At 38.7% G+C, this 23,462-nt stretch overlaps 1 protein-coding gene, 1 long non-coding RNA gene and 1 other non-coding gene across 7 annotated transcripts; 2 read left to right on the top strand and 1 right to left on the bottom strand.

The window, feature by feature from the left end:
* The first annotated feature begins 664 nt into the window (after positions 1-664).
* Positions 665-746, top strand: TRNAS-AGA. Its single transcript has one exon. It is a non-coding gene; the product is annotated as a tRNA-Ser (tRNA).
* A 476-nt stretch (positions 747-1,222) lies between these two features.
* Positions 1,223-15,618, top strand: LOC125477872. Of its 5 annotated transcripts, none has more exons than XR_007258748.1 (6): positions 1,223-1,439; positions 12,969-13,135; positions 13,224-13,561; positions 13,672-13,781; positions 13,864-14,610; positions 14,696-15,618. It is a non-coding gene; the product is annotated as an uncharacterized LOC125477872 (long non-coding RNA). The 5 variants fall into 5 exon arrangements; XR_007258751.1 differs by lacking the exon at positions 1,223-1,439 and having other exon boundaries at positions 12,660-13,135; positions 13,864-14,162; positions 14,236-14,610; XR_007258745.1 differs by lacking the exon at positions 1,223-1,439 and having other exon boundaries at positions 12,660-13,135; positions 13,864-14,376; positions 14,491-14,610.
* A 1,312-nt stretch (positions 15,619-16,930) lies between these two features.
* Positions 16,931-18,604, bottom strand: LOC125473964. The gene is made up of 4 exons (XM_048577410.1): positions 18,397-18,604; positions 17,827-17,884; positions 17,455-17,769; positions 16,931-17,387 (listed from the first exon to the last, which is right to left on the bottom strand). Exons 1-4 carry the CDS (start codon positions 18,602-18,604, stop codon positions 16,931-16,933), a joined length of 1,038 nt encoding a protein of 345 aa, XP_048433367.1.
* Between the last annotated feature and the right edge of the window lie 4,858 nt (positions 18,605-23,462).

The following is a 23,462-nucleotide window of genomic DNA, read 5'->3' as shown; positions in this document are numbered from 1 at the left end:
TTGCATGAATGCATTCAATACCGTGACATGCAAAAAATTGAACTTCGCAATCATGAAACTGGATCAGGTACAGTGGCTTTTCTGTGGCCTATATCATTATTGACATGTGCTAAGTTTATAAAAATAAAGTTGGGGAGCGTTAAACTTATTAACACATGTCAATTAGTAATAGAGACCGCACATAAATGAGTACAGAAGATTTGAACTCCCTAATTCCATAGCTACTTGATGAAATTAATGTTAAATTCTTTAATTAGGTACAACTGGGGAAGGACTATCCTTAAAACAATTGATAAAACTATACCGAATTCACTGAAAAAGAGACTGAAATTAACATTAATCAACTTAATTTGATATGAAAACATTAATCAACTTAAACTAAATATGTGAAGAGTCACTGAAAATTTATAGATGAACTCATCAAAGCCTATAAATTTCATACAAATGAACAAACAAGTAGAAATTTATTTCTTGTTGTGCTGTTTTCCAAATAGAACTGTTAAAATAAAATAAAAATATAATTTGTTAAATAAATATAACTGTTAAAATATTGATCATCACCAGATCTCTTTTCTTAATGGCACCATTAATTGAAAATACATATAGAATTAATTAAGAGCTCATATTTCTTTATTTAATTAACTCGTAACCTAACCTTCATCCTGTGGTCGTGCCGGAGTGGTTATCGGGCATGACTAGAAATCATGTGGGCTTTGCCCGCGCAGGTTCGAATCCTGCCGACCACGTTTTTGTTAACCTTATTTTTTAACTTTTTTTACACCATTTGGACGATTAATGCTGTCTTAAAAGAATGATGAGTTTTTAGGACATGGGTTTCTTAACTCTCGTTTCTAAATGAAAATTATTATTTTGACTGGTTAGGTTAATTAATGACTCTTTTCGTTTAAGGGAACCAAATGACTTGTTTACTAATCTGTAATCAAATTGAAAGGAATTGAATTGAGAAGAAATTTGATTAAGGAGGAAATAGAATTAGATAATTGTTAAAATTGTTTACTAAACTAAACTGGAATCGAAATACAAATGATATTGGTCCCGTATATATTGTTTACTAGTTCACTGGAATCAGAATTAAAACTAGCTTGATTACTAAAATGTCCTTGTTGAAAATAATTTATTTTTATACTATAATTATTGAAAATTAAGTTTATGTATATAAAATTAAATTTATCTTTACAAACTTTATCTTTTCTCCCTACCATCCTCTCATCCACATCTTTTCTTCATCGACTTCCAGAGCACTCCCAGTCTCCCACGCCTCTTCGTTTAAACATTGGTAAATTTCTTGTAGCAAGAGTCACACTTGAGGCAGCAAGAGAGACAACAATTAGCAGAGGAGCAAGCCCAGGCATCCACCCTTACATCTGTAAAGCAAGAATTGGAGGAAAAGCTTGCAGCTATGTTTAGAAAGGCTTCAGGTACCAAAACCATCCAAATGTACATTTCTACATCATAAACAATTTCAGAAAATCTCCTTTCAGATGTTCAAGTTATAAAATGTTCAAGTTATACATGAAGAATGCTTATTCCTTTTAATTCTACAATTTAATGGTTAGATATTGATCCGTGTTGACGAGATAAATCTCTTTCATAAGTAATTCATCATCTACTTTTAAGCTGGACAAAAGTTATTCATTTTGTTCAGGCAAAGATTTCTCTGGGGAAGGCTCCTCGGACCTTAGCACAGCTCCCTAAGGGATTGACACTTTGGATGTGCAGTTGAGCTCTTGCTTGTTGATGTGTACAAGAAGAGGACAAAGTTAGTTCTGAAAGGTGCCTTTGTGGGGCCTTAGGTGTAGGCCTTGAGGCTCGGAATCAAAACTAACTAATTGTTAGGCGTGCCACTGCTATCTCGGTATTAAGGTTGGGTTGGGTTCTTAATGGTTCGGTTTTTTACCAAAACTGAAACCGAACCGAAATTTCCATTCGGTTCGGTTCAAATTTTTTCTGTTTTTTCTCGATTCGGTTTTTCCTGTTCGGTTTCGGTTTTTTTTTTTTCTCTCCAAAAAATGAAAATTTTTGAAATATGAAAGAAATTTTAACATCTCCAAGACTCCAACAATCATAAGGGAAGTTAGCAGTGATGTTTCCTTTTCTCCAGGGGCTCACGGGGGAAGTTACTAATTAATCTAAAAACATAAAGTCTCATAAAAGTCTCAAAAAATGAAAAATTTTGAAATATGAAATTTTAACATCTCCAACAATCATAACATAAGAATTCCAACTAGAATAAAAGACAATGAAAATAAACATTTAAAGTCCAACTAGAATATCAAGTCTTCCAAAGTCCAAACTTAAAATAAACATCAAAGTTTAAGTCTTCAAAAAGTCCAAATTTAAACATCACACAAGTCAAATAAAGTTAATAAACCTTCAAGGTTTCATCACTTCATGTCTTGCACAAATAAAATCTTCCAAGTCCTCAAGCTTGATGCGAGAATTACTTAACACTCAAATTAAACCCTCTTTTGACAATTGTAGTAGAATGGATAAGTGAGGGATCGTTCTAGACCGGGGATTAGGAGGGCTTGCTAAAACCTTCTAAATTGACTTAAAAACGTAAAAACAATATAAAACACTAAACTAGACTCAAAGAATGCAAAACTAAAATTTAAAACATTAAGACAAAACAAAAGACTCAAAACTAATTTTGGACGAATTTAAGATTATGGCTTGATTCAAAATACTTTAAAACATGAACTAAACAGATTCTAAGCACTAAAGAACAAGAAAGTAAAAGGGGGGGGGAAGTTTTGATTTGACGAAAATTGAAATAACAAAACAAGTTAATAAACTAAGCGGAATGTAAATATGAATTTGTGATGGAATGAATGGAATGAAGGCTAGCTAAGGGGTTCTTCTCCACACATGTTATACTTGCATACAAGATTGATTCTCAGTTGGTCTTTCAATAAATTATGAAACTCAACACTCCGGATTAATTAGGTCCGCTTAAATTAACCGTCAAGTTTTCCTTAAGTTAATGAATTGGATGGGTTTGCGCAACGCAATTCACAACATTCTCCAAAAGTCCTTTACGTGAACAGCACAATAAAGATACAATCAAAGATCATTAAGCATTATGAAAACTATAAGTGTTGACGAGGCATTCGTTACTATGATGAGCATGAAACTCGTGCCAAGAATTCATTTAACGCGATTGTTTATAAGCAACCTCCACTACTTGTGAATATAAGTTCATAACGATTAGGTGAAATTCACTTATATTCTAGCGTCATATTTATGCATGAAAATTAAGCGCGCATTCTTAATAAACATTCATAAATAAGTTATCAATCAAACGGTTAAACAAATTGAATCCACAACTTATGAAATTCCAACGAAAGTTAATCAATTCATATTGCAAATATAAACATAGTTTCGAATCACCCCCTAGCTAAAGGGGGTTTAGTTCCTCATACCTTTGAAATCAAAGAAACACCTAAACATTCCAACAACTCAAAACTTGAATTGTATGAACGTTTAAGCACTCTTCTCTTCCATTCCTTATACGTATAAGACAAAGAGAATTAAAATGAAACTTTGAAATCAAAGAAACACCTAAACATTCCAACAACTCAAACTTGAATTGTATGAACGTTTAGGCACTCTTCTCTTCCTCGTTGTTGTAGCACAAGGTTTAAGGATAGGTTGGTTGGGGGGATGGAAGTGTGGAATGGAGTGGAAATGGAGAAGATGGAGAAGGGGAAGTGTTTGTGTATTACAATGGAAAATGAGATGATTTGGTGAATGGAATGAATGGGTATTTATAGGAAGAGAATGGGGGTTAATGGATGTTTGTTTAAGGTATTTGGTGGATGGGAAAAGGTGTGGATGGTGGGAATTATGGTTGATGGATGGTTTAGTGGATGTAATTTAGGGTTTATTTAGGTGAATGTGGATGCATGGTTTAGTGGATGTAAAGGATAATGGGATGGTGTGGAATTAAAAGCTAAAAAAAATGGGATAATGGGCATTTAAGTGTGAATGGAATGGTGGGATGCACTAATGGAAATTATGGAATGGAATGGTGGGATGCACTAATTAGGAGGAAGAATTAGGGTGAAGGGCTTAATGCATGGATTTGGGCCAATTAGGGTGAAGGGCTTAATGCATGGATTTGGGCCTAAAATGCCTCCCCTTGCATGGCAAGGGAAAGGACTTGGGCTAAAGCCCACGGCAATGGCTCTAAAATGGGCTAAGGTTAGGGTTTAGGTGCGGCATAGGCTTAGGGTCCACAAAGAGTTAGGGTTTAGGTCATCTAAAAGCCCAAAGCCAAGAATAGAAACTCACGACAATGGAAACCTCCAAGAATAGAAACTTCCAACTTTAGAAACTTTGGTTACCAATTCCGACTTCCTTGCTCTTCACTTTCATTTCTTCATTTCTTAAGCTCCTTTGACCTTCAACCACGTTCATTCCTCGTGCTCCATTTGCATACACCACATTCCAGCTCAGTTTTGCTCCAAAAACTCCAAATTGCATCATTTCATGTAATATGTCCTTTAAACCTGAAAACACATGAAAGTAGCTTAAAAGACTACTTTAAGGAAGAAAACATAACAAAAATGCATAAGAACTAGCTAACTAAGGCGCATAAATATGCTTCTATCAAAGCTCAAGCTCAACACTTAGGCGGCCTAGGAGGCAACATAACACCTTTCTTTGAGCTTCCACTTGCCATTTCTACATACCAAAAAAAAAAAAAAACATGAGGTAAAGCAAGCATGCAACATAGCATCTAATTAAAATAGTCTAACAAAACCAAATGCAATAAGTTAAATTACCTTTCTCAACTTCTTCACAAAACTCAATCTCCTTAATGGTTGGCTCATGATGTAATGCTACATGAATTAACCTAAGCCAATTTTGTGTACATATCAAAGCCTCCACCATTTTTTGACTCAAAGAACTACGATATGGATCAATTATTCGTCCACTTGTGCTAAAGGAGGATTCCGAAGAGATGGTTGATACGGGAATAGCTAAAATCTCTTTTGCAACTCGTGCCAAAATAGGATACTTAGAAAGCCCATTCAACACCACCAATTCAAGATATCGAAGTTTGCCTCTTCTTCCCCTTCATTAGGATCCGAAAGATACCTATCCAAATCATTGTGCACAATACGGGCTCTCTTTGCTTTTCTCATTTCACTTTTCTCTTTCAACTTTCTTTCAATCTCTGTCATGCTTGATAAAGGATCTCCACTTGTAGTTGCCGATTGGGAACTACCACCACTACTTGTGCTTTGTTGTGTTTCAAAAGACAACTCTTCATGAATCTTGTAAAGATCAAACAACAAATCTTTCACCGCATTGGTTGCAATTTCAACTTTTTCCTCATCCTCGCCATATAGTATCTCATAATAATCAACCACCTTCTCCAATTTATGGCGAGGATCAAGTACAAGTACAACAAAAACATATTGATTTATATCCTCAATTGAACCCCAATATTTGTCATATTTTTCTTGCATCAACATGGAGATCATAGATAAGAATTCATTATCTTTGTTTTCAAGGAGGAGACTTTTGATCTTAAACAATCACCAAAAGTAGTATGAATCGTTGGAGTATTAGAACAACACACTTTTAAAGTGACTTCATAGAAAGGTCTCAAAAAGGATGCAAATATTCCCGCCTCACTCCAATCATGAGTAGAATGTGGCCCCGCCCTTATATTATCATGATTTTCTTTAGTAAAGTAAGGAAGGTAATGACCATCATCTACTTTCAACCTATCAAAAGCCATCTTGAACTTCAAAGCCGATTCCAACATTAAAAATGTGGAATTCCACCTAGTAGGGACATCTAAAATCACAAGCCCTTTGCTTTCTATTCTCACTTTCTCAACACACCTTTTAAAGCTCTCCAACCTTTGAGGGGAAGATCTTACATACCTAACCGCATTACAAATGCTTTATGTGGCGGTATTCAACATCTTTATCCTATCATTCACCACCAAATTAAGAATATGAGCAACACACCTCATGTGCAAATATTTTCCATCATGCAAAAGTGCATTAGGAATCCCCCACCCACTTATTCAGTGCACCAAATCCCTTGAGCCAGAATCATTTGCCGAAGCATTGTCAACCGTAATAGTTAACACCTTCTCTATGCCCCACCCTACCAAACACTCATCCAAAAGTTGAGCAATGGATTCTCCTTTATGATTTGGAATGACACAAAAGTTCAAAATCTTTTTATGTTACATCCAATCATCATCAATAAAATGAGCGGTGAGAACCATGTAATTTGTTTGTTGAATAAAAGTCCATGTATTCATTGTTAGACACACCCTAAATGTCTTCAACTAACTTTTCAATTTCTCCTTTTCGGAGTAAAACAAGCCAAGTACATCTTTAGCTATTGTCTTACGACTAGGTACTCTCCACAAAGGACACGCATGCGTGCAAAAATGACGAAAACCCTCTCCCTCGACGAAAGAAAAAAGTAACTCGTCTATAATTATCATCTCAACGCAAGCCTTAGTAACTTCCACTTGAGAAAAACCTATAGCTTCCAACTTATCTTTTGTGTTGGCAAAGGTTAAGATCTTTTGCCTATTGGCAGCAAATATTTCCTTATTAGGACCGTAGCTCCTACATCTAGCTAAGTGATTTCTTATACTAGTTGTGCCATTTTTATCTGTGTCGGCCATATACGATTTGCTGCAATACTTGCACACCCCTTTAACTCTACCTCCTTCAATTGTCCTATCAAAGTGCTACCAAATTGTAGACTTTTCATGACTTTTTAGTGAATTCAAGATAGTGTCTTCTTTACTTGATCACTTGAACAACCTTCTTTGGGAGTTGCATCAGAGGATTGTTTGGATCCACCATGAGTAATAGGAGTTTGTTGAGTTGCCACCATGGGGAGTTGAGGTGGAGTTGATTCGAGTTTGTTGAGTTGCCACCATGGGGAGTTGAGGTGGAGTTGATTCACCAACAATGTCCTTCAAAAATAATAGAAAGAATCATTACAATTAATTATTAAATAAACTGAGACATAAGAACCATAGAGAAAGTATAGAGATGACAACTCACTTGCAATGGAGTAGACATAAATGAGTTTATTTTTTCACGGGAGCTATTTGATGATTTCATTGAGTTTGAGCTTGAGCTCGAGGCCTTTGATGCACTTGACTTCATCTAATTAAGATACAAAACATATAATAAGCAAATGTAGGATGCACATGGAAAACTACGGATGCACATAATAAGCAAGGTCTATGACTATAATCCTTCTATATAAAAGCAAGATCTGACTATAATCCTCAAAAGATATAAAACATATAAGATGGATTAAACTAGTTATTTACACTCTCAGACACAACAAACTTTAATCATTCTACTGTTGAGTGACAAATAATTAAAAGTCCAAATCAAACATATTTTGGTTCTCTTTGAAATTTAGTATTACTCGAAATACTAATTCATTTGACATTTGAAAAGTAATTTGCAACTCATAAGTCATAAAGCATTAGTCCTAATCTACAACTAATTAATCCTAATATGCAACTCATAACTTATAAGTCATAAGTCATAAAGCATTAATCCTAATCTGCAACTAATTAATTCTCCTCCCCTTTCTGCCGTCGGTTGACACCCAATTTACCCAATTCAATAACCCTAATTTCCCCAATAGCACCCCCCATGTCTCCAATATCCCACATCGACACTCCCCACTCTCTCCATGGACTCGGAAAGACTCACATTATCCCGAGAAAACCCTAAAGTGAAAGTTGCAGAACCAAATCCAGCAGCATACCCAAAACAAATTAATCAAACCTTACGTACTCTCACAAATTAATCAAACTCAATTAATAGTTTAATAGTGTTCAGAAATGAAGTTACGAAACCAAATCCAGCATACCCAAAAAAAATTGCAAAACCATGAAATTGAAAAGCTACATATCAGATTTATTAGAACCAACGAAATTGAAAAAAAAATTTGCAAAACGCATATGGGGGGGGGGTGAGAGACTAACCTTGCAAATGAGGGAATTTGTGGGTCGAGACTCGAGACTCGAAACGGCGAGAAGAAGTCGTGGGTCGCGGGTCACCAGTCATGGGGGTGAGAGACTGAGAATGAGATGACGACAGCAGCGAAATGTGAGACAGGTCGCAGGTGGAGCTGGGAATGAGATGGCCCAAGTGAGAGTACGTACATAGGGATAATGGAAAGGGAATGGATAGATATGTTTAGGGTTTCAGACTGAAGAAGGTAGGCGTCGTGCTACAAATTTGATTGAACGACGCCATTCAAGGGAAAAAAAAATTTATAAATTAATATGAAACGACATTGTTTTGCTTATACTTCGGTTCGGTTTTACACTTTCGGTTCAATTTTTTTTTCGCTTCGATTTTTTTCGGCCTCGGTTCGGTTTTTTGCGGTTTTTCGAACTCACCCCTACTTAGTATAGCAGATGTAGAACAAGTGTGTTTTACGGTGATTACTTGCGACCCAAGTTACTCAGACTTCTTGTTATCAAAGGATTGTCGTGGATGGGTTAAGTCCACATTAAGTTCTTTTTCTTGCCTTGTAAACAAGGACTTTTAATTCATAATCTTGTATGTTCGAATGAAGGGAGTCTAGATCCCCTTAAGTCATTTGTTTGGTCTTAGATTGCTTTTAATGAAAACACATCCATTAAACTAACCGGATCCAGATGTAAATGAGACTCTTAAAATAGGAAAACAAAAGAAAATAACTTGAATACATGCTAGAGAATACATTTAAGCAATAGATCTACTAATTTAGAACACAAACAAAGAGCTTCGGGCAAGATTTCACCTTGTCTGGCAAGGTTAAACTTTTTGCAGTCACTTCTCTTTGAGTTTACATGGGTTATATACTAAAAAATGATGTATGGTAAATAAGTTTACACGAGGGAATCGATACTATGATGCTAGAAGGTAGCAGAGCTTTAAACTAGAGAAAGATAGGCTTTCTAAGGAAAACTATTGGTAAAAGATATAAGATCTGGGCTGATTACAGCTTCTAAATGCAAATATGGGCTTGAGAGTAGAGTTTGTATGTTTGTTTGTTTGATTAGTTGAGTGTCCTTGTCTCTGGGGCCTCTTCCTCATTTTATAGACAAATTAGCCCGACTGCCGTGACTTTGTTCTTACCCGAAAACACTTGGAGGGTAGTGAGTCATCAGCTTTTTACTTGGAATGCCACTAGAAAGTGTTATTTGGCTGGTAGTAGGTTAGTCTCCATCACTTGTCACTTCAATGGTAAGCACATGGTTTGTATCTTGGCTAAGAATACCTTAATTTGCCTTTCGGCTTAATGCTGGGCTTCGGGCAAGTCCCATTTTGATTTGGCACCCTTAGGATTTCCTTCATCTAAGTCCAATGTTCAAATATTAATCCAAACAATGCCCCTTATAATCATTGTTGAGTCTGCAAATTGAGGCGTTAATAATGATTAAATAGCTGTCACACACCTTCACTCAGGACTTGCGCCATTTAAAATAATCGTTGTTTAACAAAACCTTTGCATTAACCCACAAATTCCAATGTTAACCAACCACTTACTATATAATCCCTACATAAACTCTTCAGCCAAATACCTTAGCAATTTCAAACCTTCAAATTTCCAGAACTCTCATTATTCTCAGAACCTTCGCAGTATGCTCTTGCTTTCTCAGTTTTTACTCCTTAATCTTCAATCATCTCCTCATTTTTCTTCAACTCTACTCAACGGCACCCAAAGTCGTTAGCACTCAAATTTTCTGCGAGACTGGTGAATGGATTAATACCATGCGCCGTTTACTCAATAATCTACATTGCCTTCGGGCAAGCCTGCACACTGAACTTTTCTTCGAGGAGGGAGAAGTGCACTCATAGGGCCTGCATGGACCTCTCTAGTCCCTGTAGTTGTAGAGAACAATATGCCCAAGGAGAATTGGTTTACCCTGAACCCATTTTTGACCGAGTCAGGCATCTCCTCCTCCAAATGCTCAAACCACCATTGTGGTTTCCTTTGATGAAGGACGAAGGATGGACGCAATGGATCAACGAGCTTGAGCCTACCTTTAAGCAAAAGTGGATGAACAACTGCATCTATGAGCTGATAATGCTCTATAAAACCACTGTGATCGTTAAGCCCAGGCTACTCACCACGACTCTCCTCTTCTGGAACTCGAGCATTAATACCTTTGACTTTAGGATGGGTCCAATGTCTCCAACTATCCTAGATATGGTGCAAGTCTTCAGGCTAATGCCCTCGAGCAAGGCCGTAGACGTTACCCATAATTGGGCACCTCCTTCTTGCCCGACTGCTGAGAGCTTAGGCAGCCCTAGTCCCATGATCCAACTAGATTATAATTCTTCTACCTTCAAGAGTTATAGGACCTCATTTACGGGTTTTATCCAGTTTTCCAAAAAGGAATTTGGCCCTTCATCCTCTAATGCCAACAAAGACCAATAACACATGTGCTTCCTACCGTACTGGCTCAATAAACACACCTTCCCAAACAAGTCCAAGGGAGTGAAAGTTGAATGGATCCTTCTAGTGGAAGCGTTACACAACTTCGATGATATGGCCATGGGCCCCTTCCTTCTCTCTCATATATACCATCTTCTCTTCGAGATGACTTGGGAAGAACTATTTGAAACCAACCTCAATGGGACAACCTAGATGGTCTAATTGTGGTTGCAATGGTATTTCTCTGAACTTCGAGCACCTAATCTCGAATTTCCTGAAGGCATTGCTCCCGTCTGAATCTTAGTTGAGGCTTCACCTATAAACCGCTCCACCTTCTCTTGTCTTTACTTTTTCAGAGTTTGCAGGACTCAGGCAGATCTGGAGTGGGGATTTTCAGTGTTGAGGAGATACCCCTGGTTCTTTGGCCACACCTTCCAAGAATCCTTTGAGGAGGATGTTAGCCCTTTCTGCAGAGAGAGATTCATCAGTTGCATCCAGCCAAGGGACCTAGCTTGGGGAGTAAGGAGCAATTGTTATGAGCGTGGGCTAGAGGTTTACCACCCTGATGTGAAATATTCTAACACTCAAATTAAAACCCTATGATTATAGTATATGAAAGTAGGGATCGTTTTAAGCCGGAGATTAGAAGGGATGCTAATCTACTCAATTTAAACTCTAAATCACTAAACTAGACTCAATAACAGAAAACGAGGCTTAAAAACACTTAACTAGACTCTAAGACTCTTAACTAGACTTATATGACTCAAAACAAACTAAAAAGACTCATAACAACACAAAATAATCAAATAGACTCAATCTAGACATTAAAGGGTGATTTGGACGAATTCTAATTCAACTTTGACTCAAAACACTTAAAAACACAAATTTGGACATATTCTAACTAAAAGACACAACCAAGTAAATGGGGATTGGATTTTGGACGAAATTAAGGTAAAAACAAGCAGATTGTAAACTTAAACTAAGTTGCACGAAATTGGGGTAAATTGATGGGTGATAGGCTAGCTAAAGGGTCATTCTCCACACATGATACACTTGCATACAAATTGATTTCCAGTTGCTTTTCCAAAAAACTATGAACCTCAACGCCCTAGATTAATCGTGAACAGCACTAATTAACCCTCAGATTTTCCTTAAGTTATTGAATTGGATGGGATACGCATCGGCAACCAAATTATTATTCAATAGTTCCTTACATGAACAACATAATAGAGATACAATCAAAGATCATTAAGCTTTGTGAAAATCATAAGCATTGACAAGGCATTCGTAACTATGAACAACATGATACTCCTGCCAGAAATTTACTTAACACGATTGTGACTAGCAACCTCCATTACTTGCAAATATAAGTTCATAACGATTAGGTAAAAATCCCTTATATTCTAGCATCAAATTCATGCATGCAAACTAAGCGGGCCCTTTTAATCAACACACAAGAATAAGTTTTTAATCAACAGTTAAGTAAATTGTATTCACAATTTATGAAATCATAACTAGAAGTAATCAATTCATATTGCAAATATAATCATGGTTTTGAATTCTCCTCTAGCTAAAACAAGTTTAGCTCTTCATGTTTGCAAAACAAAGATAATTAAATTTAAACATTGAAAACAAAGATAGAATACACTTAGAAACGCTCCAACCAACGTCTTGAATGGCAAGCACGACTCCAAGTGGCTCCTCCTTCCTTCCTTGTTGCGGCACAATGGGGATTTTCTGAATTTAGGCTCTTGAGGTGTGGTGGATGGTGTGGTGATCTGATGGTAGAGGGTGGAGATTGAATTATGCGGCATAGACATATATTTATAGGCTTAGGTGCGGCAGATTCCTAAAGGGAAATGGTTACTTTTTTGCATGATTTTAGGACTCCTTAAATCAGATGGGAATGTGATAAGGAATCCCCCTTGCAGCTAGAGTTAAGGTAAGATAGGATTAGGATAAGATAAGATAAGATAAGGTTGGATAAGTTTTGGATAAGATACAATAATTTGGATAATGTTCTTTCTTTGCAGCTGATTCCTTATCTTCAATGCTTCCAAATTTGTTTCTCCGGATATTAAGCAAATTCCTAGCCTCTCTTGATCTTCAAATTCGTCCATCCACCTTGCTCCATACTTATGTTATCCATTCCAAGCCCAAAACTGCTCTAAAATGCTCCAAATTGCAATTTCTTGCCAACTTTGTCAATTGAACCTGAAAACACATGAAAATAGCTTAAAACACTCTAACAAGTAGAAATTAGCTATGTAAATGTAAGAACTAAGTCGCATAAATATGCTCCTATCACACCCCAACTTCTACACTAGGCAGTTGGGGTTTAGACAAGCTATCAATGTACCCTTTTTCGATTCAGTTCACTGTAACACTTTATATAGTCTCCGTTCTCTACTATAACTTACATTCCAAACTACCCGAATGAGTCTTGAGGTTATAAGCAGAATCGCCAGAAAACCCATGACCCTCAATTTTGAATGTACTTCAAGCTTTTCTTATTGGTGGGAATCAAAGTGGACCAAGAAGTATGGAGGAGACTTGCACAAAGCACATAACCGCCTCTTCAAGCAACTTACAATCAAATCCTATCCAAAGCCAAGTGAATTTGAAGATTGGAAGGAGATGATTCATCAGAAGAACCAACTACTTCTAATAGGTATCCCTTATTTCTTCAACTTGTAATTTATGAAATTTTCATGAATTTGTCATCTTCTAATCTTTCCTTGGTTTCTTTACACTTGCAGCCCAAGGCAATTCCACAGAGCTGGACGTCGGGCAAGATGAAGATACTGCAGACGCCTTTGTGCTCTAAGAAGTTGCAGCTAAGGCAGAGAGACGAGGTGCTGGAGCAGGTGGAGACATCTTCGAGCTTCTTGGAGACTCGGAGGGCAAGATTAAGCCCGTAGTGGAGACTTAGGCAACGCATCGGACTCGGGCAATAGTAGTGGAGACTTCAGAGTCTAAGCTTGAAGAGTAGCCTCGGGCTCAACTCTCCATCCCTGGTCCGTGGGCAAACCCCACCAAGAAGAGGACAAGAGCTCAGACTTCCAAACCATCCAAGTCTTCTACTTTAATGGCTGAGGTAGGCAGGAAAAAATAAAAAGCTTATAGTAAGTGAATCTTGCTTCAACCCTCTTCTCTTTCTTGTATTTTCATGTTAAGAGCTAACAACTCCATTTCTTTTGGGTTTAGGGCCCCAAGCAACCAAGAAACCTACTGTTGTTTCCATGGATGATTCTCTGGGGGCCGAGATGTATCAACAAGCCAATGATTTGCAAGATTCTACCCTTGAAGCATTGGAGGTATGGCCTACATCTCAAGTTTACTCTTTTGAGTTTTCCTTTTTCTCATTTTCTCAAGTCCCTGCCCGATTTCTTGAAGTAGGCCATAAGAGAAGAAAGGATAACTCTGCCTAAGACCTCTTCACTTCATGCCCAAGAGGCACATGCTTCTCTTTCTAGGGCTAAACCTTCCAACATATGTTTCTTCTCTATTCTTTAAACTTGTATCTTCACCTAATTCAGAGATTTAACTTCTACTTTTACTTTTGTAGGGCAAGGTGGGAATAGCTGCACCCTCTATCGGGCAAAGTTCCATTCCTTTGGTGGTGACTCCAACTTCGCAGTTTGATCCATCCACTGGGGAGATGTTGCACTTCGTGAAGGATGACAATAATCTAATGAGTACCTCATCTTGATATGTTTATGCTTAAAGCCCTCTCCCTCTTTTATACTTATTTTCTTTTACTTTTTTCAGTCCTCTCTAGCACAAAAATCTCATCGACCAGTAGCATCTGCTTTTGGGGATCCTATAGTTCCTGAGATCCTCATGGTTTCAGAGGCAACTAGTCTGAGGGTTTCTCGGGCAACTTTTCCTGATGTAGTTGCTGTTCCCAAAGTGTTCATCTCTTAACCTTAAGCTCCATCTCAGGCATATTATTATTTAAACTTTTGCTTTCTGTTTTCTGCAAACTATATTATTGACACTTGTCTTTTCCTTTGTCACTTGTAGGCTTCTGTTGAAGGTTCGGGCAATATCTCCCCTTCTCCCATAAACAAGGATGATTCTTCTCAACAACCAAGTGTCCTCACTCCTCCTCCTTCTTCTTCCAAGGCTTTAGGCTCCACTCAGGTAAAATATTTTCCTCCTCTCTTGTTTTTTTTTAACTTTAGTTCGAGGGCTACCTCCTTACTTTGTTTTTCTTGGCTTGTGACAGGGTCTTTGAAAAGGCTCGAGCAGATCTCCTCTGCCTTTAGTGGGCAAGGCAGATCTTCCAAGGCCTCCCTTGGCCTCTGGGGTGATGGGGATTCCCATTCCTTGGCCTAAGAAGAAGACCAAAGTTGCTGCCACTACTTTCTTTTCTGCTCCTACTCCTGAGATCCTTCATCATCCGTCAATTGGAACTGTCCTTCTCATATTACTGAAGAGATGCCCCCAACCACATCAATAGCATCATTACCCGAACTTATCAAGAAGTTCGGGTAAATCAAGACTAAGCTACAATCTCATCCACCTTTAGCCAAGTCTCCCCTTCTCCAAAATGCTCGTTAAATTTTCAACGATTGGATGAAGAGGGATTTCACAGCTTCTTTCAACCTTAAGGTTCTTCATGATGCTAAGAAGGCCCTTATCGAGGTATACAAAGCTCAGTTACTGTTAAAGGCTCAATACGAGTCATTTGTTAATTTCTTTGAGAATCAGTGGGCACTGAGGGACCAGTATTAAAAAGCGGGGCGAGTATCCAACATAGTGAAGTGCTTTCAAGAGAAACATATGAAGACCTCAGCCACTCTTTAGCAGTTGGTGGAGGAATAATCAATTATGAAAGATAGGATTGCAATGGTTGACGCTGAGATTCAATGACTGGAAGAGCAACTTCCTTCTTTGAAGGATGAGAAGATGACCCTTGCTACTCACCTCTTCCAGAAAACAGAAGAAATGGAGAAGATTTCTCGAGAAGTGGAGGATTCAAAGGCCCAACTTACCAATAGCAATATGTATCTAGGAGAACTAAGCCGAATTTTCACCATTAGGCAAACTTATTATTCCAGAATAGTTGCCTTGGCTGAGGATGCAAAGTTGTTAGGCTAGGATCTCTTGTAATTCTTTTTACATGAAATGAAATGTACTTCTTCTTCATCTTCACTTATCTCAATTTTTACTTTACATTGAAGTTTTACCAATAGTAATCTGACTCCAACTCCTCTTAACTTGCTTAGGCTTCCTCAATATAACAATCTCTTACGTCCCATAAAGTTGGATGGTATTTCTTTAAAAACTTAGCATTAACTGGATGTTTTTGCAAGTTACCCTCAAGATCTGTCAAGTAATATCCTCCCTTATCCAGTGCTTGGTGAATAATAAAAGGACCTTCGCAAGTAGGACTCTATTTCCCAAAGCCTCTTACTTGAGCTTCTAAGGGCAAAACTGCTTTCCAAACTAATTCTCATTCCTTGAAGTTTTTCAACCTCACCTTCTTATTGTATGCTCAGGCAACAACTCTATTCCCTTCTTGAATTTTAGTTAAATCTTCAATTCGGGCTACATCTAGATCTTCAACTCCTTGACACATAACCTGAAGATATTCTTCACTGTGTAGCCCAAATTGGTTTTGAATCCTAATAGAATTCACATTTATCTCCATGGGGAGCACAACGTCTTGCCCGAAGGTTAGGGCGTATAGAGTAGTTCCAGTTCATGCCCTCTTGGAGGTTCTGTAAGCCCACAAAGTGTCTCCCAACTTCTCGTGCCACTTCTCTGAATTATCTGCCACCATTCTTTTAATAATGTTTACCAAGATCTTGTTGCTAGCTTCTGCTTAACCATTTGACTAAAGGTAGTAAGGACTAGATTGAACCATCCTTATCTTGAACTTACTTGCAAATTCTTCCACTTTCTTTGAAATAAAAGATGGCCCTCGGTCTGTGACAATTGTCTCGGACACCCCAAATCTGTGTCTGATCTTAGTTTCAATGAACTTCTTGACTATAGTTGAGGTGATAGTTTTGACAGCTGAAGCTTCCACCCACTTAGTGAAGTAATATGTTGCCATGATTATGAGTGTATGTCATTTGCTAGAAGCTGGATAGATCTGCCCGATGAAGTCCATTGCCCATCCTTTTAAAGGCCAAGGTTTGACCACAGGGTTCAAGGGTTCTGAGGGTACATGTTGGAGAGGCTCATGCCTTTGACATTTTTCACACCCTCGGCATAGGCCTTGCAGTCTTTCTCCATATCGGGGCAAAAGTAACCATATCTTCTAAGTAACCACCTCATCTTGGTTCCAGCTTGATGTGCTCCATAGATTTCTTCATGTACTTCAGCCATGACTCTCATAGAAGCATTTTAACAACAATCCATCTAGAAACTTTCTTAGTAGGTTCTCCTCCTACATGATATACTTCGTTGCTTGCTGTCTATTTCTCTTACTTGTGGGGAAAAAAAATGATTTCTAATCTTCTATTTCTGGCTCTTTAGTCATCACATCTATGTTGAATCCTCTATCAAAGATGGATGGGAGATTCCACTTTTGTACTTCTATATTTACTTCAAACTTCCTTTCTTGGATCTGTGCTCCAGAAGCCATTTGTGCCATTTCATTGGCAATTGAATTTGATTCTCTGGGGATATGGCTGACTGATATTTCAGTACCCCAATAAACCAACAATTGAGTGGCTGCCAAGTAATAACCAACCATGGTGATGTGTCTGCACTTGTACTCCCCATTTAGTTGATTGATCACCAACTCTGAATCACCAAACACTTCAACTTCAGTTGCCCCTAACTTAATCAAGATTTCCAGGCCAATTATTAGCGCCTCATACTCTGCCCGATTGTTGGTAGTCTCTTGATAGTATAGAATGAATGAATAATAATGGTGAGTACCATTGGGATCAATGATAACAATCCTGGCTCCAATAGCATTTTGAGTGCAAGAACCATCAAAATACAATCTCCAATAAGTGATCCAGAGACCAGCTATTCTTTTTATCTCTTGTTGGATCCATTATTCTCTGCCCCGAGAAGGCTTTGCTTGATGAGATCCACACACTGGCCACTTCCAAAGTTCTTGGGATGTTGATAATCTCATCTTGAGACTCTTGGTGCTCAACCAAGAAGTCTGCAACTGCTTGTCCCTTGATCGCTTTTTTAGGCACATATTGAAAGCTGAACTCTGATAGTGTTAGAATCCATTTTCCAATCCTCCAAGTTAATATTGGTTTTGACAGCATATACTTGATCACATCAGTCTTGGCAATAATGTGGATGTGGCAAGGCAACATGTAATGCCTTAACTTGCAGGCAGTGAAGTATAAAGTCAAACACAACATTTCTATTGGAGTATACCTTGTTTCTACCTCAGTAAGGATTTTACTGAGGTAGTAAATTGCTTGTTCCTTCCCACCTTCATTGTTTTAAGCCAACAAACTTCCCATTGATTTTTCAGAGGCAAAAATATAAAGCTTTAAAGGCTTCCCTCTCTGAGGTGGCATGAGCACTGGTGGAGAAGTTAAGTAAGCCTTTATTATGTCAAAGGCTTCTTGGTGTGGCGGGCCCCACTCAAACTCTTCTTTGTCTTTCAATCTTAACAGAGGAGTTAACGGCTGAATCTTGCCTGCCAAGTTAGCAATGAATCTCTTTAAGAAGTTGATTTTTCCCAGCAGCTTTTGCAGTTGCACTTTGTTGGTGGAATGAGGTGATTCCAGCCTTCTTCGATGAACAAGGAATCCCAAAAAGTTGCCCAACCTTACCCCAAAAACACATTCCTTAGGATTCATTTTTAGCTTATGGATCCTTATTCTTGTTAGGGCTTGCCTGAGGTCTACTAGGTGCTGTTCTTCAGTTTTAGACTTCACCACGATGTATGGCCAATCAAGTAATGAAAAATGGCATTCATTGCTCTTTGATAGGTTGCACCAGCATTCTTGAGCTTGAATGACACTACCAAGTACTCATATGCTCCAACATGTCCTGGGCACCTAAAAGCTGTTTTGTGTATATCTTCTTTGGCCATTTTTATCTGATTATAACCAGCATTTCCATCTATGAAAGATAAAACTTTATGTTTTGTAACTGCATTTATGGATAGATCAGCCATAGGCATAAGGTATTCATCTAGCCCCATTAATGTTTCTATAGTCAACACAACACCTAACTGCATTAGTTATAGCTTTTAATATAGGTACAATGTTGGCCAACCACTCGACATACTTGGCAGGCCTAATAAATCTAGCCTTCACTAGCCTTTCAATCTTTTCTTTGACTTTTTCTTCGATGTATTTTGACATTCTCTATGGTGCTTGCTTTATAGGTTTATATCCCTCCTTAATAGATATTCTGTGTTCTACTAAGGTTGAATCTAAACCTAGCATCTCAGTGTAATGCCAAGCAAAATAATCTTTAAACTCATGGAGGAGACTGACTATTTTTGCCCGATCTTCAGTTTTCAACAGGCCACTAACTTGTATAGGCCTTGAATCTTCCTTAGTTCTCAAATTAATGGTCTTCAAGGGGTCTTATACCTCTAGTGGTGACTTGTCAGGTTCTGCACACAAAAATTTGACTAACTTTGGGCTATCTGGCAAGTCTTCTGGCCCATCCAAGTCATATATACATTCAGCCATTTGGATGGCTACTTCCAACTCCCTTCCAAAAAACTCTTCCTCACCTCTGTTCTGGCTGCTTGAAGTTGTTTTCTCTTGTTCCTTGGCCAAGCTCTCCCTTTCTTGTTTTCTTTCTTTTCCATACACTAATAGTCTTTTGATTAAGGACATGGCTGCAAATACCTGGTCATTTATTCTTTGTTTTGACATTACTGGTGTTGGGGAGTTAGGATAATATGGGGTCTATCCCATTCATCCCTTATGAGGAACAATCCTTGTTCCAAAAGCTTTTGGGCCGTCACCTTAGTTGGGCGGCCGTTCTCATCAACTCCTAAGCACTGGAGAATCCCAATACTAGGATTATAAAAGTTGGCTTTTGCCACATTGGCTATGGGAAGGAATGGTCATGACTCGGCCTCCACCATTTCCCAAAATCCTGGTCCCATGACTCATTCCTCATAGTAAACTGTTATTTGTTGATGCAAGGTATAAGGCACATAGAGACTCTGATGAATCCAATCTCGGCCTAGTAAAGATCCATAGGTGGAAATACTATCTACAACAAAGAAGGCTAGCATGATTTACTTAGAACCCAAGTCAACCTCTATGGGCAATATCCTATGGGTTTTGGTGATAGTTCCAAAGAAACTGGAAACTGTTAGATCTATGGGGATAAGATCCTCCTCACTTCTACATACCATTTTCATCTGCTTATATGGCAATACATTAATCGCAGCTCCTCTATCAATCAAAACCCTTTTGAAGGGTACTTCCTCTAGATAAGTAGTTACATAAATAGGCTTGAGATGGTTAGCTAGAGTCAAGCTTGAGTGACCGAAGACCATTCTGTCTGAGTACACTCTCAGGCTCTTTCTTTGTGAGTTCAGGCAAACTATTCTGCCAGACTCCTCTTTTCCTGTTTCTTCAACAATAACATGTGCCATCATCGGTTCTGTTGTTAGGTAATCACCCTCCATTGTGGCAAGTTGATCAGGCTTGGCGCAAAACATGGCAGATAAAACATATGTCATGTTTACGTGGAAGTTGCTAGGTTCAGGTAAGTCCTTCTTCTCACCCTCAATATGGTTCATGAATTCATTTAACCAAGCCTATGCTTCCTTTGGCAACATCATTTGGGGCAACTTTTCCTCCCGAGTTATCCCAAAGTTAGGCATTTGTTCTGGAACTTCACAAAGAGTATCAACCAACAAAGGTAAGGGTATTCTTCTTTCAAGCGAGATAGTTCCAAAACATATTGGCTCCATGCTCCATCTTGGTGTTGGCATTATTACCATGTCCTTTTGAGCTATTCTCAAGATTCTGTACTTTCCTGGATGAGGGCTTTACGGCACATGATCTTATTCCCTCTCAGTCTTGCTATTTGCCTTCTCTACCTCCCATTTGGTTCTCCAATGAAGTTGATTTCTTCCCCCATAAGGTACTTTCTCAAACTTCACATTTTCCAAGGTTTCTGATGTAGTAGGGACTTTTAATGAGTTCATATGGGCTTTGTGCTGCCTTTGAACTCTCCTGATCATACAGGCTTCTATTTCTTTGACAGGCCTCCCATTTTTTCCAACTACGTACCATTTTTGCCTGAGTCGGGCATAATCTTTCTTGGTGAATGGGGACACAATGCTCTTTGTTCTTCCCTTCATTCTGACATCATTATAACTTGGTTGGGGGGCCTTACATCCACCCATTTTGGTATTTTGGCTTCTCTGTCTTCCACTTCTTCAGAGGCTTTGTAATCTCTGAATACTTCTGACAAACCCTTTGGTTAAGAATCCCCTTCCAACCTTTGGAAAACATTCTTGGAAGTTTCCTTCTCAGCTACCCGCATGATGCTTCTGCGGGCTTCTTGTTCTTTTTCCTCTTTTCTTCTGATTAACTCCTGATCAATAATAGCTCCTAATACTGGCACTTCTAACTCACATTCACATTGACACTTACTACACAACACCAGCCCTTTAACTATGGCTACTTTGGGTCTCTTGGGTAACTTGATAGTTCATTCTGTCGGTCTATCAACTTGCTTCTTTTCCGCTTTCACTTCCTAGGTAGCTTTCCATTTCCCTTTCTCAACCCATGTCAGGTTGATCATGTTTATTGAGGCTTCTAAGAAGGGATCAGTGTCAATCATCATGTTAGTCTATGGTTTCTCCAGTAGCAACTTCCCCTTCACTATGAGGTCTTGTATCTAATCCCTAAACTGGACACAGTTAGATATGAAATGGTTGAAGGTATAGTGTAGCTTGCAATACTTCTTTCCTCTTAATTTTTTTGGTTTAGGCATCTTTTTGGTGTTGTCGAGCACAATCACTCTTGCCCGTACCAATTCTTCATAAATCTTCAAGGCCTTGGTTAAATCAAAAGAATAACTCTGGTGTGTAGGGGGCTTCATAGGGACAAATCCACCATCATTCATCACCACTTTTTGATCTTTGACTGGTTGGACTAACGCCTTCACTATTAACAGTTTGAAATGGGTAGTCATCTATGCCGCATACATATCCATCCCTTTTCTTTCGTGGCCATCACTTGCTTCTGGCTCTGTCCTTTCAAACTTTACTTGGTGGATTGTAGCTTTATTTTTATAAAAAGGGGGAACCTTGGATGAGTGTTTGACTTGTTGTTCCTCAAGCAAAAGCTTCTCATATTTTGTGGCAGTAATTACCAACTCTTACAACTCATTGAACTGTACATCATAAAACTTTTTTTCTCAAAGGCAGCCTCAAAGCTTTCTGAGCAATGGATATAAGTTGGGCATAATTAATAGGGAATTGGCACCTCATTCTTGTCCTTCTGAACCTTATCATGAAGTATTCTGTAGACTCATGTTCATATTGCTTCACCTCCATTAGGTCATTAATAGACATCTCAGGCTCCATCCTGTAGAACTGTTCATGAAAAGCCATCTCTATTTTCCCCCAGTTAGTAATAGAATTAGGGGCAAAAAAGAGTACCACTGAGATGCTAGACCCACCAACGAGTTCCCAAACAATCTTAACTTATAATTAGGATTGTCTTCAAATGCCACGCAATGGTCAGAGAACTTGAAAATGTGATCTTTAGATGACACACTGCCATCATCTCCACTAAAAGTAGGGAATGCAAACATCTTGAAGTTCAATGGAAAATGATTATGCTAATTGATATACTTGGGGTATGGCTTCTGGTAGGTGATCCTGAACAACGAACGAGCTTGGGGTTGAGCATTCTAGACCACCATCCTTCTTAACTCAGCTAACTCATCTATAAGCTGCTAGTTAGTTGCGATGTTGTATGGGGTATGTGAGGCTTCCTATTTCGGGCTGCAATCATTGCCCGATGAGGTTTCCTTCTTTGGGTCGAGCTGTCTCCACTTGGCATCCCCTTCCTTACTAGCCAATAATTGGGGCCTCTAAGGAAGAGGTTTGTCTGCCTTGGTAGGATCGCCTTTTCCACTGGATTCTCCGATTAACTGGGGCATCCCATACTTCTTTCTTTTTTGCCCGCTCTGCCCCTACTATCTAGTGAAAATAATAGGGGGTCGGGCAACTCCGCTTCTTGGATTTCCTCTAATACAGGCTGATTAACTCCAGATCCTTCCTTATTTTTTCCTTTTTCTCTCTTTTCCTCGAGCAAAGGAAATAGGGGGATAACTGGTTCTTTCTCAGGACTCGCTTCCCTCATCATTTCCCTGGCATAACCATTCTTTGGAGTAAAGTACTCCAGATCTAATCTTCTTTGTAGACTCCTTGTTAAGGAACATACTCTACTCACTTCTCATTTGGTTTCCAGAGTGATACTTTCTATAGTTTTTAGTACTTGCATCATGGTGGTTTGCAAGTCTTCATTGGTCACCTTCCCTCCTGACTTTTCGAATGAAGTTGGGCTCTCTAGAATAGTTGGTCCTTGCAAGGAAGGAAAATCCTCTGGATGATTTGTCATGCTTGATCTTAGTAGACACTAGGATGTCCCGTATTCTGTGTTTCACCCGAAGATTTTCTCCTTCCTACTTTTTCTTGGCATACAAGACTAGTATGTGTGAGTCTCACCGGGCGTGCCAAAAATATGTTTGGGCAAAGATTTCTCTGGAGAAGGCTGCTCGGACCTTAGCACATCTCCCCAAGGGATTGGAATTTTGGATGTGTAGTCGGGCTCTTACTTGTTAATGTGCTACAAAAAGATGACAAAGTTAGTTCTGAAATGTGCCTTTGTGGGGCCTTAGGTGTAGACCTTGAGGCTCGCAATCAAAACTAACTAAATGTTAGGCATGCCACTGCTATCTCAGTATATCAGATGTAGAACAAATGTGTTTTAAGTCAATTACTTATGCCCCAAGTTACTTGGACTTCTTGTTATCAAAGGATTGTCGTGGATGGGTTAAGTCCACAT

This window comes from the organism of the source record quoted next, unplaced genomic scaffold (assembly GCF_019419815.1).
Source record: "Pyrus x bretschneideri cultivar Hongxiangsu unplaced genomic scaffold, Pyrus_bretschneideri_v1 Contig1, whole genome shotgun sequence".
In the NCBI taxonomy this organism is placed as follows: domain Eukaryota; kingdom Viridiplantae; phylum Streptophyta; class Magnoliopsida; order Rosales; family Rosaceae; genus Pyrus; species Pyrus x bretschneideri.
Note: the sequence above shows the minus strand (reverse complement) of the source record. Positions and strands in the feature narration are given on the sequence as shown.

Excerpts from the sequence above, each read along its gene's own strand:
- LOC125473964 (XM_048577410.1), bottom strand. The coding sequence starts at position 18,604 with ATGGGGCTAGATGAATACCTTATGCCTATGGCTGATCTATCCATAAAT. Across the intron at positions 17,770-17,826 it reads CTTACTGAGGTAGAAACAAG|GCATTACATGTTGCCTTGCC; the intron begins GTATACTCCAAT and ends CTGCAAGTTAAG. Across the intron at positions 17,388-17,454 it reads AGAGATAAAAAGAATAGCTG|GATTGTTATCATTGATCCCA; the intron begins GTCTCTGGATCA and ends TATTGGAGCCAG.